The sequence below is a fragment of the Lynx rufus genome, unplaced genomic scaffold (genome assembly GCF_022079265.1).
Source record: "Lynx rufus isolate CCGP_SWC_20201006 ecotype Redwood Valley unplaced genomic scaffold, mLynRuf1.p SCAF_3, whole genome shotgun sequence".
NCBI lineage: Eukaryota > Metazoa > Chordata > Mammalia > Carnivora > Felidae > Lynx > Lynx rufus.
In genome coordinates, this window is record NW_025814845.1 from 147,105,364 (window position 1) to 147,124,109 (window position 18,746).

The 18,746-nt window shown below is 39.5% G+C and overlaps 1 protein-coding gene across 1 annotated transcript in view; it reads left to right on the plus strand.

The window, feature by feature from the left end:
• The window catches only part of GALNTL6 (polypeptide N-acetylgalactosaminyltransferase like 6), a 1,217,468-nt gene that overhangs the window by 981,605 nt on the left and 217,117 nt on the right, over positions 1 to 18,746 (plus strand). The window contains exons 5-6 of the mRNA XM_047092006.1: positions 8,792 to 8,977; positions 13,100 to 13,283. Coding sequence (XP_046947962.1) covers positions 8,792 to 8,977; positions 13,100 to 13,283 — 370 coding nt within the window. The remainder of the gene's footprint in view (positions 1 to 8,791; positions 8,978 to 13,099; positions 13,284 to 18,746) is intronic.

Here is an 18,746-nt window from a genome sequence, read left to right on the forward strand (position 1 = left end):
AGCGGAAGTGGGACGCTCAACCAACTGAGCCACCCAGGCGCCCCTTAAATGTCTCTTAATCTTTAGGATTCTCTTTGCATTTCTTTTCTTTTTCCTTTCAGTTTATTTGTTGAAGAAGGCAAACCATTTGCCCTGGGGAACTTCCCCTAGTTTGAATTTTGCTGATTATTCCCCTGATGTGCCATTTAACATATTCTGTAATCCTTTATTTCCTATAAACGGGTTGTTAGATCTAAAGGCATCATCAAATTCACTTAATCCTTTCGGCAAGAATACTTTATAGGCAGTGATGTGTTCTTTCATTAGAAGGCACATAAATAGGTGATTGTAGCTCCTTTTGTGATGTTAACAGCTGTTGATGGCTTAATCCATTTGTTCATTAGGGGTTGCAAAAGGGTGACATTTTAATTCTGTCTTTTCTTTTTCCATATGAGCTGGAATACATTTGTCTATATATTTAAGTTTGGTGTCCCCAGCTATTTCCCGAATGACTCCAGATGCCTTGCATATTATAAAGAATAGAAAATAGGACATTCAGAGATAAAACTCAGTTGAAATCATAATAGAGGTAATTGAATATGGTTTCACAAACTGCTTCCTTGGTTGAATTTTTTGTGTTCTAGAGATAATGCAAAATGTCTATATTTGAATGCTATCAAAAGGGACAGGTTTAGTGTGGTCAACCAGAAAATAAAGAAATTGACCATTTTCTGGAGTTCAATGAGAGACTTAAAATCTGTAGACAGGCACACCTCCTTTTATTGTGCTTCACTTTATTGTGCTTTGCAGATACTGCAGTTTTTACACACTGAACCTTTTGGTAGCCCTGCACCAAGCTAGTCTATCAATGCCATTTTTCCAACACCATTTGTTCACGATGTGTCTCAGTGTCACATTTTGGTAATTCTCATAATATTTCTAACTTTATCATTGTTATCATGTTCATTGTAATGCTCTGTGATCAGTGATCTTTGATGTTATTATTGTAATTGTTTTGGGGATGTCACAAACCCCGCCCGTATAAGGTGGACTTCATAGATACATGTGTCTTCTGACTGCTGCACCGTCCAGCCATCTCCCCATCTGTCTTCCTCTCCTTGGGCCTCCCTCGCCCCGAGACACAACGATATTGAAATTAGGCCAATTAATAACCCTACAATGGCCTCTAAGTGTTCAGGTGAAAGAGTCACATGTCTCTCACTTCAAATCAAAAGCTAGAGATGATTGAGTTTAGCGAGGAAGGCATGTAAAAGCTGAGACGAGATGAGCTGAAAGCTAGGCTGCATCACACGGTTTGTGGATGCAAAGAAAAAGTTCTTGAAGAAAATTAAAAGTGATACACAGTGAACACACAAATGATAAGAAAGAGAAACAGCCTTATTGCTGACTCCCAGAAAGTTTTAGTGGTCCGGATAGAAGACCGGTCCAGATCAGGGCCCTAACTCCCATCGGTATTGTGAAGGCTGGGAGAGGTGAGGGAGCTGCAGAGGTAAAGTTGGAAGCTAGCAGAAGTTGGCTTATGAGGTTAAGGCAAGATGCCATCTCCACTAACAGAAAAGTACAAGGTGAAGCAGCCAGTGCTGATGTAGAAGTTGCAGCCAGTTGTCCAGAAGATCTCGCTCAGATCGTTAATGAAGGTGGCCACACTGAACAACAGATTTTTAGCGCAGATGAAATAGCCTTCTACAGGAAGAAGATGCCATCTAAGATTTTCATAACTAGAGAGAAGTCAGTGCCTGGCTTTAAAGCTTCAAAGGACAGACTGACTCTGTTGTTAGGGGCTAATGCAGCTGAAGACTTTAAGCTGAAGCCGGTGCTCACTGACCATTCTGAAAATCCTAAGGCTTTCAAGAATTACATGAAATCTGTTCTGCCTTTGCTCTATAAGTGGAACAACAAAGCCTGGATGATAGTGCATTTCCTTCAACATGGTTTACTAAATATTTTAAGCCCACTGTTGAGACCTACTGCTCAGAAAGAAAGATTTCTTCCAAAATATGACTGCTCGTTGACAGTGTGCCTGGTCACCCAAGAGCTCCAATGGAGATGGACAACGAGATTGATGTTGTTCTCATACCTGCTAACACAATATCCATTCTGCAGCCCATAGATCAAGGAGCAATTTTGATTTTCGAGCCTTATTACTTAAGAAATAGATTTTGTAAGGCTATTGTTGTCATAGACAGTGATTCCTCTGATGGATTTGGCCAAAGTAAACTGAAAGCTTGCTGGAAAGGATTCACCTTTCTAGATGCCATGAAGAACATTTGTGATTCATGGGAAGAGTTCAAAATATCAACATGAACAAGAGTTTGGAAGAAGTTTCCAACTCTCACGGATGACTTCGAGGAGTTCGTGATTTAAGTGGAGGAAGTAGCTGCACATGTGGTGAAAATAACAAGAGAACTAGAATTAGACGTGGAGGCTGAAGATGGGACTGAATTGCTGCAATCTCATGATCAAACTTGAACAGATAGGAGTTTTTCTATGGATGAGCAAAGAAAGTGGTTGAGATGGAATCTGCTACTGGTGAAGACGCTGGGAAGATTGTTGAAATGGCAACAAAGCATTTAGAATATTATGTAAACTTAGTTGCTAAAGCAGCAGCAGGGTTTGAGAGGACTGACTCCAATTTTGAATGAAGTTCTACTGTGGATAAAATACTATCCAACAGTATCACACAGTACAGTGAAATGGGTTGTGAAAAGAAGAATCAATTGATGCAGCAAACTTCACTGTTGTCTTACAATAAAGAAATTGCCACAACCACCCCAGCCTTCAGCAACCACCACTCTGATCAGTCAGCAGCCATCAGCATCAAGGCAAGACCTTGCACCAGCAAAAAAATAACGACTCACTAAGGGTTAGCACTTTTTAGCACTAAAGTATCTTTCAGTTAATGTATATACATTGTTTTTAGACATAATTCTATTGCATACTAAATAGGCTACAGGGTAGTATAAATAACATTTTTATATGCACTGGGAAACAAACAAAAAAATTATTTGATTTGCTTTACTGTGATTTTGCTTTTTTGTGGGGTGGTTTGGAACCCAAACTCCAAAATCTCTGAGATATGCCTGTATTTCTCTCGTGTAAACACAGTATAAAGAGTCTCTAGAGGCCCTGCTATGTTATTCTGAACATTGTTACTTTGGGTTAAAATATGTGCATGACATATGCCAAGTGGATTAAAAAAAATAGAAGAATATCTTATATTCCCTAATTGTGAAGTACTCCCTGTCACTCTGATGTAACCTCAAACTATCCAGAATACTGAGAGTTGTAGTCAGTATATTTTGTTATGAGGAAAAGGAAGATATTTATGCTATTGTGTATTTATATTCTATTACATTTCAGAACTCATAACAACTAGGACATATTCCCATATTCTATATGATTTTTTTGATTTTTTTAATTTTTTTATGTTTATTTTTGAGAGAGAGAGAGAGACAGAGTGTGAGCAAGGGAGGGGCCAAGAGAGAAGGAGACACAGAATCTGAAGCAGCCTCCAGGCTCTGAGCTGTCAGCACAGGGCCCGATGCAGGGCTCAAACTCATGAATAGTGAGATCATGACCTGAGCCAAAGTCAGACGTTTAACCGACTGAGCCACCCAGGTACCCCCCATATTCTATATGATCTTAAAGTCATGCTCTATTATTATGCCAACAAAAAAGTATACACATCAAAGGCATTTCATCTCCATGGGTATGTAATTAAATATAGAAATCCTTATTGCCAGATAAATAGTGTCTTCTTGCCTCTCTTTCTCCCCCCTTGGGATGTAAATTAGGGAATTCAAAGGATATGGAAGGAGCTGGACAAGTAGCTGTGCTTCAGTGAGCTGCTGAGACAGGGCAGTTGTTTGCTTGGCCTTTGGTGGGTCTTCCGCTTGGGACACACTGACCACACACTATAATGCTAATAGTCACTGGACTGTCCCCTTGGGAACAATTCCTCAGAGGTAGACTAGAAAGCTGTCTCAACTCTGTTACCATATTTTTCTGACATAATAAGCATAACTTACTGAATAGACTAAAATCTTTGATGAACTTACAGTGCTTCAAAGTCATTATTTTGACACCAGTAACAGTCTTGTAGACAGTGAACTGCAGGAGATTAGACAGATGCTGTATTGACCAAAGAAAATACCGTGGAGTTCACTTTTTGACTAAATCTTTGATATGTGTTAGCTTTATTTTGATTTGACTCTTGCTTTCAAAAATGACACACAGCCCAAAGAAACACCAAAATATCAACCATCAGGAAGCTTTTGAGGAAAAAAAAAACAACAAAAACTGGGTACTCAACAGGGTTAGATCTACTCTACAAGTAAAACTTCACAGGGGAAATCATTGAATCATAGACCCAGAAGGAATATTTAAGATCAACTGGGCACATTTCCTTCACCTTATAGCTGAGGAAAATGAGGTTAAATAGGGTAGAGTGACTCACCCAAAGGCATGTGGCCAGGCAGCAACAAGTCTAACTCATGTACTCGATTTTTGACTGTGCTAATCATTGAAGGTTATTTTTTAGTGTTTAGTTGCTACCTCTAACACTAAATATCCAAGTGAATGATATATTCTCCAGGTAAGTTTATGAAACATATGTGAAATATCTAGAAAAAGAGGAAAATACATTTGGAAAACTGCTAAATTCAATATTCACAGTAGCAAGGCACCAAAATTTCACCCGAGTACAACTTTTCATTCCTTATTGCCCCACACTAATACAATAACCCTGACAAAACTGGTGTATTTGATATTGTTTGTGTTCACTTGTCCAGGTCATTGTGATACCAGCCAGTAGATTTTAACTAGTAACCTTATAGCCATGGACAAAAAAATGTTAAAGGTTCTACAAATGCCTCATTGTTGCTAAAGAAATCTGCCTGTTTTATAAAAATACCATAAATGCTCTTGTCGTTAAATAAAAGTAAAGAGGTTCAAAGGAGATCTTCAAAGATACTGTGCTTGAATTAAAATCATATAAAATCATGTTGAAAATCATTTTAATAATATTTTAGAAATGAATCTAAAAATTGCTCATACAAAAGAAATAGAAAATGTTTTTAATTTAAAGCCATCTGTACCATCCCCAATAACTCCATTGCATGACAGTCTAATTTACTAATTAGACTGATGATACCTGTCTTCATTGTGAGTTATGGGTAATTAGAAATTACAACTAAAAGAGAAGGGACCCTTCACAAGGGCAGTCAACCAGATCATTATTCCAAGGCAAAGCAACCTGATGATTACTGAAAAGTTCAAACTAAAAGAATTGATTTGAGTAATTAGGGGACTCCATTTGGGGTCAAACCTTTTGTGCTTAGTGAATTTATACCATACAATTCTTTTAGTATGTTAAAATGGGCTTTGATCAAAGAAAAACACACAGAATCAGATAATGTGCATCGAGGGAAAGGAAACATGTAGAGATAGTCTCCACCTGAGTTTCAGAGAATTTTGTATAAACTGAAAAGTTTGGAAATCTAAACCCGAAATCGGGACAACCACTCCCAGATAGTCAACAACCCTTTGGTTCTGGAGTTAGACCACCTGGGAATTGACTGTCTCCTAGAGCCATTTCCTCTTATGAGCTACAGAGAATTAATCCCCCTCTCCCCCAAGAGTTCCCATTAGGGTCAGGGAGGGAAGAAATAACTGCACCCCAGACTGCCAAGAGGGAGATCGTACTGGCAGCAGCACTTGACAAAAGAACAGTGAAGCTTAAACAAACAAACAAACAAACACTGTTTTGGTGGGTTTCACAAATGTTCACAATCTATTTTCCATCACCAGTGGCTGTTGTGACACTGTTTCCGTGAGAGAGTATGTTTCTGTGGTCCAAACGACCGATTTACCAATAAACTTACAGAATGACACTTGTTTGTACATTGGAGATACAGAAGGATTTCAGTGCCTGAATAAGTTACAGTAATGAGAATATGACATCGTCCTTTTTTTAATGTTCATTTATTTATTTTGAGAGAGATAGAGTGCCAAATAGAGAGGGGCAGAGAGAGAGAATCCCAGTGCAGAGCCTGACATGGGACTCGATCTCACGAACCATGAGATCATAACCTGAGCCGAGATCAAGAGTCAAACACTTAACTGACTGAGCCACCCAGGTACCTTGCATATGGCGTCTTCTTAAACGTTTATTACAGGGGAAACCCTGACCGAGTGCAAGTCTTTCAAGACTGGCATGTACAGAGCTCTAGTATTGATCACTTTCCACTTACTCATTGCCTTTGATTGCATGACTGGGTGGCCGGTCTCTACTTTGTTTTCCTAACAGGAAAATAGTAATAGTAAGCTCCAGTCTTATTCACAGGCAGGGTCGTATTGTATAGTCCATTGGAATCTTTCTTTGCAGCTTGCACAGAGGAGAGCAGGAGAGGAGTCAGTAAAGAGAGGAAGGGCAGAAGCTATGGCTTTTGCATAGCACACCCATCTTAAAGAGACAGAGACACTTTAGAGCCAGCCTTTTGGTTGAGAAACTGCGATACTGCTATGAAGTTATATGTGTTCACTTATTGCTGGTCAAAACCGCTCATTCTTTAAATTTTCAATAAATAGGGGCACCTGGGTGGCTCAGTTGGTTGGGCATCCGACTTTGGCTCAGGTCACGATCTCACAGTCTGTGAGTTCGAGCCTTGCATCGGGCTCTGTGCTGACACCTCAGAGCCCGGAGCCTGCTTCGGATTCGGTGTCTCCCTCTCTCTCTGACCCTCCCCTGCTCATGCTCTGTCTCTCTCTGTCGCAAAAATAAATAAAAACATTTAAAAAAAATAAATTTTCAATAAATAAAAGATGATGAATTATCAAAATCTCACCAATAAATAAAAATTCTCTATTTTTCATTTTTCAGGCTTAGCATTCAAAGGCATTTCCCCAGCTAAAAATACTGTTTCTCTTCTTAAGTGCATGGGACTTATGAGGTCTCCCATTACTGACTTAGGGGATGTTTGTTGAATGAGCACTGTCCGGTGTCTAACCAAAAGCCTGACCCTTCACCACACTCTAAGAGGAAAAAATCCCCCAATTCCATGTATTTTATGGGTGAAGAAATTTACACTAAGAGAATTTACATGACCTGTTCATATGTTTCACCGGTACAGACCTCCCACTTAGGTCCATTCTGACTCCAAATCTGTAATCTTTGCTTTCTGTAGTCTGTTCATTACAGGAAGAACAAAATAGAGGGGGAACCCATTTTGTGCTAAAACAATCTTGGGAAAGACCCCACCAGTATTCTTGAATAAGAAAAATTAGAAAGCTAAGTATTTTTTTACTTGATCCGTTTGTAAAACATAGTTATGGGGCAGTTGAAAAAAAGGAAATTGAGATTTTTTTTTAAATGCTACATTAAGAAGAAATAAGAATAAACTCTTAGGTATGGAGAAACTCCAATATGAGTAATTCTGACATCTGTTAAATTGAATCACAGGGAAGGGAATCATAAATCCTTATATGAATTCCTATTGCTACAGATCATAGGAGGAGACTTAATAATATTGCCTTTGATTGCACACACGCGGAGAAAGTTTGAAAGTGAAACTATAGGGGCGCCTGGGTGGCTCAGTCGGTTAAGCGTCCGACTTCGGCTCAGGTCACGATCTCACGGTCCGTGAGTTCGAGCCCCGCGTGGGGCTCTGGGCTGATGGCTCAGACCCCGGAGCCTGTTTCAGATTCTGTGTCTCCCTCTCTCTCTGCCCCTCCCCCGTTCATGCTTTGTCTCTCTCTGTCTCAAAAATAAATAAACGTTAAAAAAAGATTAAAAAAAAAAGAAAGTGGAACTATAGAACACACTGCATACTAAGATTCTGTGTCTATGAACATTAGACGGTACCTGTTAGAAACTCCAGTGAAGCCCTCCTAATGTTGTAGATATGAGAGAGTGAAAAGCACAAGATATAAATTATATGAGTACATATTCCACAGAAAAATACCAAACACACTTATTTGGCATTAAAGATCGAAGATATTGATGCATTTTATCACAGACAGTAAGAGATGGGGTTTTTTCTCTGTAAATAAGCTACCTGATTCGATTTTGTTCCCAGAGTTTGTTTTCAATTAGGCAAAGACACATTTAAAAATTTTTTTGTTTTCTAACCTTCAATAGCTCAGTTCAAAATGATTATGGAGTATCTATCTGCCTTCCCCTCTTCACATCTAATTTTAACAGCAAGTCAATCAGTTTTACACTTCAAATCAGAAGCCAGATGCTGAAGTTCCTAACTAGTTGGCTATTACCCAGTGGGAGGAAAAAAATCTGTTTGGTTCTTATTGATTTGAAGGATATAATTTTTTTCTTGTGGTTTTACATTCATTATTTTCAAAACACAGAAACTAGGCGTGGCTTTGCTGGAAAGAGCCCTCTTGTTGAAAAGAGCCCATATGCTGGAATCCTCATCTGACTTTACACAGCAGGAACCAGAGGGCCAATGCCCATCTTGGACAGTGCTGGCCATGATTAAGCATGGTGGCAGCTGGCCAACAGTAATCATATGGCACAGCTCTGGTGCGTCAGTGTCTTCTACGGTGTTCAAACAAAGAGCAGTATTTGCAGTTTATGAACCTTTATGGAAAATATAAAGTAGAAAAACCTCTAGGCATAAAATCTTATTAATATCTCCCCTTGAGATGAAGAGAGAAGAAAAATGGATGTAAGCTTGGATTCACCATTCACATACGCTTAATGCATAAACACCCATGAGTAATTCTGTTGCACTTAATGTTTTGTGTTCTTTCTTTGCATCCTCTGCTTCCTTTCTAGAACACTTGAAGGATAAATTAGAAGAATATATGGCCCGATTCTCCAAAGTAAGGATCGTTCGCACGAAGAAAAGGGAAGGGCTCATCCGGACCCGACTCTTGGGGGCATCTATGGCAAGAGGAGAAGTCTTAACGTTCCTGGACTCCCACTGCGAGGTCAATGTGAACTGGCTGCCCCCTCTCCTTAGTGAGTACACATACTGACAGTGGCCTTCTGGGGACCAGCAAGGCCTGGGGAATTGACCTCCTTCAGAGGGAGTGTGTGATTTGCTTCTACTTAGCTTGCAATTAACAAAGTCTAGGGTTCCCTTCTACAATATTTTACAGTGAGAGCCTTGAATTCTACTTTAACCACTGCTGAGGACCAAGAAGTAACCAGAAAACTGCATGAAAATGGACATTTTAGATAACACCAACTGCAATCTCACTTAAGGTTCAAAAAAGTTTAGAGGTTTGTTTAGTTTAGATGTTCTGCTTTAGTGTAGTTATTGTCACAGAGTAAACACTGAAAGAAAAAGTATTCAAAAACACTACCTCCAACTACAGCAAGATTAAAATAAACACACACACATACGCACACACACAGTTTAACAATTATTATAGAACTGTTAAGAACTGAGGAAAGAAAATTATTCCGCCCGAGAATACAGTTCAAGAGTAAGTGCCCTGACATTTTCTAGGATTTATAATGCCAGTTCTCACTTAAACTTCTGGCACTGGCCTAGAGCCCTAAATATATAATCCCCCGAGTTTACACAGGACCTTCTCAAACACTCAGAACTACTATCCAGATGATACATCTCAAATGCTCACCACATGGCTCAGAGTAGGGAGAGAAGCCTCTCTGTCACATCGCACTTGAACTATTAGAAACATGAACGAACTAAGAGTCATTCAAGCTATGAATGGGGCTCAGTTCGAGCCCGACTATTTTGTTTTTTATTTCACAACGAAGTCAGATATAAAGTCCAGTAGTAGATAAGGGATAAATTGCCAACCTGAAAAAAAAAAAATGAGTTTCTAAAAAGTTCTTGGTGGGCGCCTACTGTGGTCCTTCCTATTCTTCCAGATTTTTCACTAAATCAACTTTTATTGTAAATATATCCCTGGCCTTGGAGCTAAAGCCAGTAAAAACTGCTTTACAATAGCTGCCTCAGAAAGAATGATTTGCTATTGACTACTGTGTAGGATTTCAGCTAGAAGCAGCAAAGCACCATTAGTAAAAAATGTGGAAGGGGGGAGGGGAATCAATTGAAAGTGTGTAGGATTTAAAACAGGAAATGACCAGCAACTAACACCCCACCACATCACCGGATCCACACACACCTACACAGATGACTGCCCAGCCATGGTGATCAACAGGAATGTTTCAGTGCTCCTATGGCCAGAGACTCCTCTGAGCTTTTAATTAAAAGTACCTTGTCCAAGGACATAGCAATTTAGAGTTTCAGCAGCAGCAGTGAGATTCCTGCAAACTGAATTTGACCTATATGGTGCTGAATACTCAAGGAAGTCAGCAAAAGACCTAATTTATTTATGAACCAAAGCAATTCCTAAATGCCAATTATCAAGCCTCTGATTGTTCATATGAATCTAACAGGAAAAAAAAAAGGAGAGAGAAAGTAGAGAGAAACCCACTTTTTCTCATTAAAGCATTTCATTTCCTGTAGGCCTGATGGATAAGAAATGATTCAAGCTCAGGATCACTATCTTTTTTTATTTTCCTCTATCAGTGTCTTGACACATCATCCAAAATGAAAAAAACAGGCGGAGCCACACAGTTTCTTGGTTCATTTTTCACTTTGGGATTATACCTGAATTTCAATTTCCCATTAAGAGTCTGTTTGTTTGATCCCTGGAAATTGAAATGTAGGCACAAGCCTTAGATGAAAAATTAGTCATGCTGCTTTCACCCTAAGCTAGAACAGCTGGATAAGAGCTGAAAGGAAATTTGAAGGGAAAGTTGACAGTTAATTTAACAGACTCATTCTCTTTGGGTCACCTTGGGACTCCTTGTTGGTCAAGAAACTTGTAAATCAACCTGATTCTGAATTTGATTGAAGAAAATCACTGAGACCTTAATACTAAAATACCTGCAGAGGTGATAGAAGAAATAGGTTGGACACAGCAACGTTGGTCTCCTCTGTCAAAGACATCTATGGGGAAACACCATTTAGATAAAGATTAAAACCCATTACAAGACTTACCTAGGTGAAGATGGATGCTTACAGGGCGCTTGGTGAAGAATGACTTGAAATAGTGCTGAGGGTCTCTCTACTAATTAGCAGGAATAATGTTAAGTTGACCTCCAGGCTCCTGAGAGCCTCCTAGGGCCATGCTATTTACCTTGCCACATACCAGCATTCCATATTACCCTAGCCTGTTTTATCTTCTTTCTACCACATTTATCACCTTCAAACATACTATCTAATTTAGATATTTAGTATGTATATTGATTGCCTTTGCTCCATTCCTAACGACAGAGATTTTTGTGGTTGTTATTCACTGTTATATTCCCAGAACCTAGAAAAGTGACATGTAAATGGTTTCTACTCAATAAATAGTTGTTGAATAGGAAGGGGGGGTGTAGAGGAAGGAAGGAAGGAAGGAAGGAAGGAAGGAAGGAAGGAAGGAAGGAAGGAAGGAAGGATGTAGATCTGGAGGGGAGATCTTCCCCCAGATTCTGTGGTTGTCCCACCCTGCCTATTAGGGTCCTCAAAATAATAATACTGAAATAACCATTATTTCTAAAAGATATGTTTTTTAAGATATTTAAATGTATTTTATTCCACATGCCACATCACATAACCAGAAAGCAGATGTTCATACTTAAAAGTTCTGTCAGACATTTTGTTTGTTATAATAAATATTGATTGAGTGCATATTCTTGAGAAGAAAATACAGTTGGCCCTCAAACAACACAGGGGTTAGTGATGCCAACACCCTGTGCAGCTGAAAATTCATGTGTAACTTGTGACTCCCCAAAAACTTAACGACCAGTAGCTAACTGTTGACCAGAAGCCTTACCAATAACATAAACAGTCAACTGACACATAGTTTATGTGTTATATGTATTATAGACAGTACTCTTACAATAAAGTAAGCTAGGGAATAAAATGTCAATAAGAAAATCATAAGGAGAAGAAAGTACATTTACAGCACTGTACTGTGTTGAAAAATATCTGTTTATAAGTGGAGCCACACTACTCAAACCTGTGTCCTTCAGTAGTTAACTGTACCCCACAGTTAGCTATTCTAGGTGAGCCAAAGTATGTTAATGCCAATTCCCTATGCTGTTAGTGTCTCACAATAACAATATCTATATGGAAAAGGAGGGAGCTGGAACTAAAAAGATAGTACCTTTCTGCTACATAAGAAGCACCATGGAGAAGTGGGACAGACCACAGGTTTTAGGACTGGACTGGCAAGCAGGGGTTGCATCCTGGGTTTTGCTCTCAAAAGATGGGTGACCTTTGACAAGTTATTTAACTTCTCTGAGCTCGTATCCTCATATGTCAATCGAGAATGATAATGGCAGCCACCTTACAGGGTTGTCAGGAGGATTAGAAATAGCAAGAGTATAAATCACTTAGTAGTTGCTCAAGAATTTAATAGTAGCAGGAACAGAAACAGTAGTTATCAGGCCAGCTAATATATTTTTGGATATAATGAGAAAAGATAAACATGTATAGCTTAGATAAACAGAGTCTGTATCAAAGGACAATAGCAAAATAGAACTTGGCAAAATCTCTGGCAAGCCTGAGAGCGAAGAATTCTGTGTATGATTTGTCAGCATTTAAGGGGGGCAGGGGGAACAGCCGTGGTGGCCATTATAAGACGAGATGCTAAAAATGAAAAAACAAACAAGAAAAAACATGAAGTTAAATATTTACATTTTGAAGCCTCCAGAAAGAAGGACAATATTTTCTCAGCAGGCTCAGCTGTATGCTTGAAGGAACACAAGTACTGTTTATACTCTACATATGTTGGATGCACTATAAAATGACAGATTGGGGACAGGTCAGAGCAAAAATGTGACAGAGGTAGAGCTAAATGGACTTCTGCAAGTCTCTCTGGGACATAACTTTCTTAAAGGAAAATACAACAACACTAATTTTACCTAATCACTGTCCCATCACGTTAAGTCTAGCCTTCAAACAGATTTCACAGAGTGCTCTAACGATGACAGAAACCGGGCTTCAAGCATCATCCCTGCATTAGGAAAGATCTGTAAGGCTTCTCTTTGCTGAAAAATGATAGATGACCTAGGCAGGCATGTCATTTCCTATTTTGTGCTTTCATTTTTCAGACCAAATTGCACTAAACCACAAAACCATCGTGTGCCCCATGATCGATGTCATTGACCACAATCACTTTGGGTATGAGGCACAAGCTGGGGATGCCATGCGAGGCGCCTTCGACTGGGAAATGTACTACAAAAGAATCCCCATTCCTCCAGAGCTCCAGAGGGCAGATCCCAGCGACCCTTTTGAGTGAGTAGCAGCTGAGGGAGGGGCCAAGGGAGAGAGGGCAGGTGACTCATTTCAGGCGTGTCAACTGGGGACCCATGAGGACAATTATCTCTAATAAAATGGGTGAAAACAGGTGGCAACAATATCCCTACCTTGGAGAAAAGTCAGACCTGCAAGTTGTAGAAAATTACAAGCTGCACTGATTACATGGATCACCCCCTTGTCAAACTTTGCTAAGCGTGAGAGAAAGTGTGCAGATGTGAGAATCAGGAAAACGCAGAGGTCACTGACAACGCATATTTGCCTTGTAGATATTCTCCTAGATGTTCTCTTCTTATTTTCAGCTCTCTCTATTCTTTGTCCCCTAAGAATCATTTAAATTGACTATTTTACTTTACTTTTATTGGAAAATGATATAAAATACAAAAGAGTATTTAAGCCTCTGTTTACACCCCTGTTGGGACTTATGAGGGAAGGTGGTGCTTCTGAGTAGGTGCTCCCATAACTTAAACTTGGGGAATTCAATCAAAATGATACATCCAGAGTAAATAATCTTTGATAACCCTGCTATTAATTTAAGTTCTATAGAGGTAAGAATTGTCTATCATAACCATTATTATATAACCAATATAGCTAATAACCAATTGGTCTCTACAAAGGTAAATCGTTCTTTTTCTCAGTGTGAATATGAAAATTGTGCATGTCAAGAAAAAGAAAAAAAATATACATAGCTTAGTTTGACAAACTCTCAGGACCATTAATGGTAAATGGTGAAGTTTTTCCAAAAGTTACCCCAGAGATTTCCCAAGGCATACTATTATTTATTATTTACTCCTCATACTGTACCCTTTGATCACATTCAAATTTTTATAAGTTTAAAACTATTATATACTTTTCTTAGGACAAGAAAAACGTCTGTGATTGAGGCTTTGCTTACGTTCTAAGATTGTGTTTAAAATGCGTTAAAATCAGGGGCGCCTGGGTGGCTCAGTCAGTCGAGCATCCGACTTCAGCTCAGGTCATGATCTCACAGTTCATGAGTTTGAGCCCATGAGTTCATGAGGTTTGGTACTGTAAGTGCAGATCCCACTTCAAATCCTCTCCCCCACTCCCATCCCCGCCTCCTCTCTGCCCCTACCCCACTGGGCTCTCTCTTAAGAATAGAAAAAAGATGCATTAAAATCAATATTGTCTTTTCATTAATAATATGAGCAGTAAAAGCGTGCAGTAGAGAAGCTCCCAAATATAAAAAACACTTCTGTAACACTTACCCTTTCAACTACAATAAATCTGTGATAAACATCAAGAAAATGCTTCTTCCAGTTCTAGTCTCTAGAAAGATAAACTCTCAGGAAAAGTTAAGGGGATTTCAGAAGACGTTAACCTGATAAAAAGGGAGAGATAAATGATTTCTTTTGTAATATGAAGCCCACTTATTAAGTATCCACAATTTCTTTTCTTTTAATTTTTTTAATGTTTATTTATTGAGAGAGAGAGACAGAGTGTGAGTGGGGGAGGGACAGAGAGAGAGGAAGACACAGAATGTGAAGCAGGCTCCAGACTTTGAGCTGTCAGCACAGAGCCCGATGCGGGGCTTGAACTCATGAACCGTGAGATCATGACCTGAGCCGAAGTCGGACGCTTATCCAACTGAGCCACCCAGGTGCCCCAAGTATCCAGAATTTCTGTTGGCCTTTTCCTACTCTGAAATTGCTGGAGAGTTTTTGAGAAGAAATAATGAAGTCCTGTCGTTATTCTTCCAAATGCTTTGACCAAGATTTCAAGGATATTCAAAGCTATTAGGGGCGCCTGGGTGGTTCAGTTGGTTAAGCATCCAACTTTGGCTCAGGTCATGATCTCGCGGTCCGTGAGTTGGAGCCCCGCATCGGGCTCTGTGCTGACAGTTCAGAGCCTGGAGCCTGTTTCGGATTCTGTGTCTCCCTCTCTCTCTGCCCCTCCTCCACTCGCGCTCTGTCTCCCCCATCTCAAAAATAAATAAACATTAAAAAAAATTAAAAACTATTAGAAGAGGTCTTTAGTGATACAAGTGAAGGAGTTTCCAGTAAGCATTAGAAGTGGGTCCAACTGGAGAGATGTTTGTCAGACATCCCTGAAGTTAACCATCTGAAAGCCTTGGCAAGGGGGCTTATGGGGGGATTCAAAGCCAGGTTGGAGGTTGGGGGAGGATACAAAAGGACCCTAAATACAGTGAAACTGCCATTAGATGTCAGGTGACAGGAGAATAGCCACAGTCCGATTGCTACCATCTGAGGCTGCCATGTTTTCAGGGCTAGAATTCACCCATGATGGTTTTCTAAATACTCTATTGTGACTCGGTATGATAGCTTCCTACTTTACTTCCGCTGCAATAGCTGAGTGGGGCTCCTGTTCTTGGCAGAAATTGGTTCAAAATGCTATCAAGGGAATCTCCAATGGTGAAAAGTATGAAAGTACTTTCTCAGTCCCTGCAGTGGCAGTCAAAATTATTGACAGGCAGACCCTGGCTGTGGATGTCACCACATCAGGCACCTTGCTTAACCCCAGATCGTGCAGAATTGGTAACTTTTAGAATTAAATTACCTCTTGCTCCTGTCACCTACTTTGGTGGTTCCTGTCCATCAAAAATTGCTTTTGTCTCTTGAATACTACTGCTTTTCTGGCTTTTGAGTCCCTTTGATTCCTAGGAATGTGGACACTTTAGCCTTTTGTAATAAATGTAGCTTCCAAGAGATGTCCACTTTGATCTTAAAAATTGCATTTGCCTTCCTGATAATAAAAGAACAGTTACCCAAACAGCTATGAGCAGTGTATCAGCAATTCCATTATCTCTGCAGTCACCTGAATGTGCTCATAAACAGAAAAACATGCTTTAGGCTAAAATTTGCTTCTCTAGATGTAAAGCTTTAAGATACACAGAGTGAATGCAATCTATCTAAATATCTCTCTCATGGACTTTTGTATTTCGAGTGGCTCCTATAAGGGCTGTGTGATTTTCTGTGGAAGGCGGGGAGAGGAGGCTACAAAACAAGAAGAAAGGAACTGAAGAGGAATATGTAAATGCATTGCACACCCCAGGACTCTTCATACAATATATATGCAAACTTTATCTTTCCATAACAAGTCTATCAAATGTCCTAAGTGGCAAGACCTCCATTCTTACATTTATTGCATTATTTGAGTTTTTAGCAACTAACTATTGACTACAATAGTGTTCTTTTTTTAATTTGCAAATCCTGGGGCACCTGGGTGGCTGAGTCCGTTGAGTGCCCATCTTTGGCTCTGGTCATGATCTCACAGTTACTGAGTTCTAACCCTGCATCAGGCTTTGTGCAGACAGCCTGCTTTGGATTCTGTGTCTCCTCTCTCTCTGCCCCTTGCCCCCCCGCCAAAATAAATAAACATTAATCCGCAAATCCTGTGAAATTAGTGGGGCACGAGCAGTAATTATTAATGAATTGAAGAAGCAGGCTCTGCCCTGAGCACAGAGAGCCTGACTCAGGGCTTGAACTCATGACTCATGTACTGTGCGATCATGACCTGAGCCGAAGTCAGATGCTTTAACCAATTGAGCCACCTAGGCACCCTTTACCACCCATATATGCCACTAATTTCCAAAATTAAAAAAAAAAAAAAAGGATCTGCACTGGGTATGGTGGTGGCTAACTTTACAGGCTACAGATGCTCATTTATTCTCTCAGAAACCCCTATGTCCACAGACACATCAGTTTGAATTCAGTGGCTCCTCATCTAGGCCTGTTATCTAGCTTAGAAATATGCCAGAGCATGAACAGCAATGCCCTTTGAGGGGTGTGAGTGCAGCTGATACCTAGCCGGACCTCAGAAGTCCATGGATCCAGGCTTGGGCTGACCAGCCAGGAGGAAGGGGGGTTCTTTCTCCTTGGTGGGCACAAAAGCTTTCTTTATTAATGTGAAAAAGAGAACACATTGAGAATAAAGTTACTTGATGCCTGGAATAAGCAACTAGCTTTTCTCAGATCTTACTGATTGCATTAATTGACATTTAAAATTTTAACATCCCACTTGGGTAAATTCCGCTGGGGATTCAGCTGCACCTCGGCTTACTCAGAATTTGAAAGTAAAGATACTCTCTTTTACTCAAAACTTTTTCCACGTGGGTTTTGACCAAATACTGGTCACTCTGAATTTAATCAGAATTAGTAAGGAATAAAACTGACTCCCCATGGAAAATGAGACTGGGCAAACCATGAATTTACTGTAGGATGTAAAGAAAGAAAATTCGCTTTAAAGTAAAGGTCTTCTCCACTTTCACCTCTTGAGTTGAATCAGGTATTGCTCATCTTGCCTTGTTTTCTGTCCTGTCCCGATGGGGCCACCTTTAACCCTGGACCATTGGTTTGGCAGGGTGGGAGAATTTTTTTTCATACTCTACTTCTCAAGCTAAGTTAAGAATATTGCTGTGATCTCTAAGTAATTGCTTCCAAACTTTTCCTCTTTTCCTCAAAAAATCAAACTGATGCATACACACTACCATAGTATTAGCTGCCTTAAGCCTCAACTTGCAACCAGAGAATTCTCTATACTGAGGTTTTAAAGTTGTCACCTCAAACTTTTGAGGGGATTAGGTTGCAAAATACATTCATCAGTTGAGTCTAGTGATGAGTTCCAGGAGAGTGAAATAGGACTTTAGCTTTCTGGAACCTCAACCACAAATCTCGCCTGAACTTCACATTATTCCAGAAGCCAACCAATCTAACCAAATAACCTATCTCATTAAGTCTATGGAATATGTAATACAAAACCTAACATTTATCTAGCATTTCAACGCTATGTAAAACACTTCACTACATTACCTGATTGACCCCTTGTAATAATCCTTGGCACAGGAAAAAAGAGCTATTGTTATTTTTCCAATTTTGCAAATAAAGAAAGAATGAAAAAAATATTAACTAACTAATAATAGTCACATCAGGACTTCAATCAGCATCTTCATTCATTCATTCAGATTTCAAATGTTAGGTTTAATCAGTCTCTTGGGATTCAAAGCAATGCTTTCTTTCATTCATTCAGACTTTAAATCCTAGAGTTAATCAATACTTTTCCTCTCCTTTGAAGAGAAACTTAGGCACCCATTAAGTAAAATAGTTTTATCAATTAACATCTCATAGTGAGCCTTTAATGAGAGCAAAAAAGGAAACAGATTGCCTCATTCCCTGTACTGTGTTCTTATCGGCAGACCAAACCAGAGCGGATAGGTTGAAAATGTCAGCTTTCAGTTTCTTCCTAATGAAGGGAAATGTCAACAATGCCAGCTTCTGGTCTGTTTATAACAAGATCTAATTCAATATTTGACAACTGCAAAAGGACAAAATGTTTAGGGAAAAATACTGTCAAATTCCTAAATGGTGTCTTAAACAGAGGGTGAGAATAAAGGAGCAGAAATAGCTCAAGGGTCTTAAAAACTAATTAAAACATTGAATAAAATCAATCTTCCTCAAAAGCCCA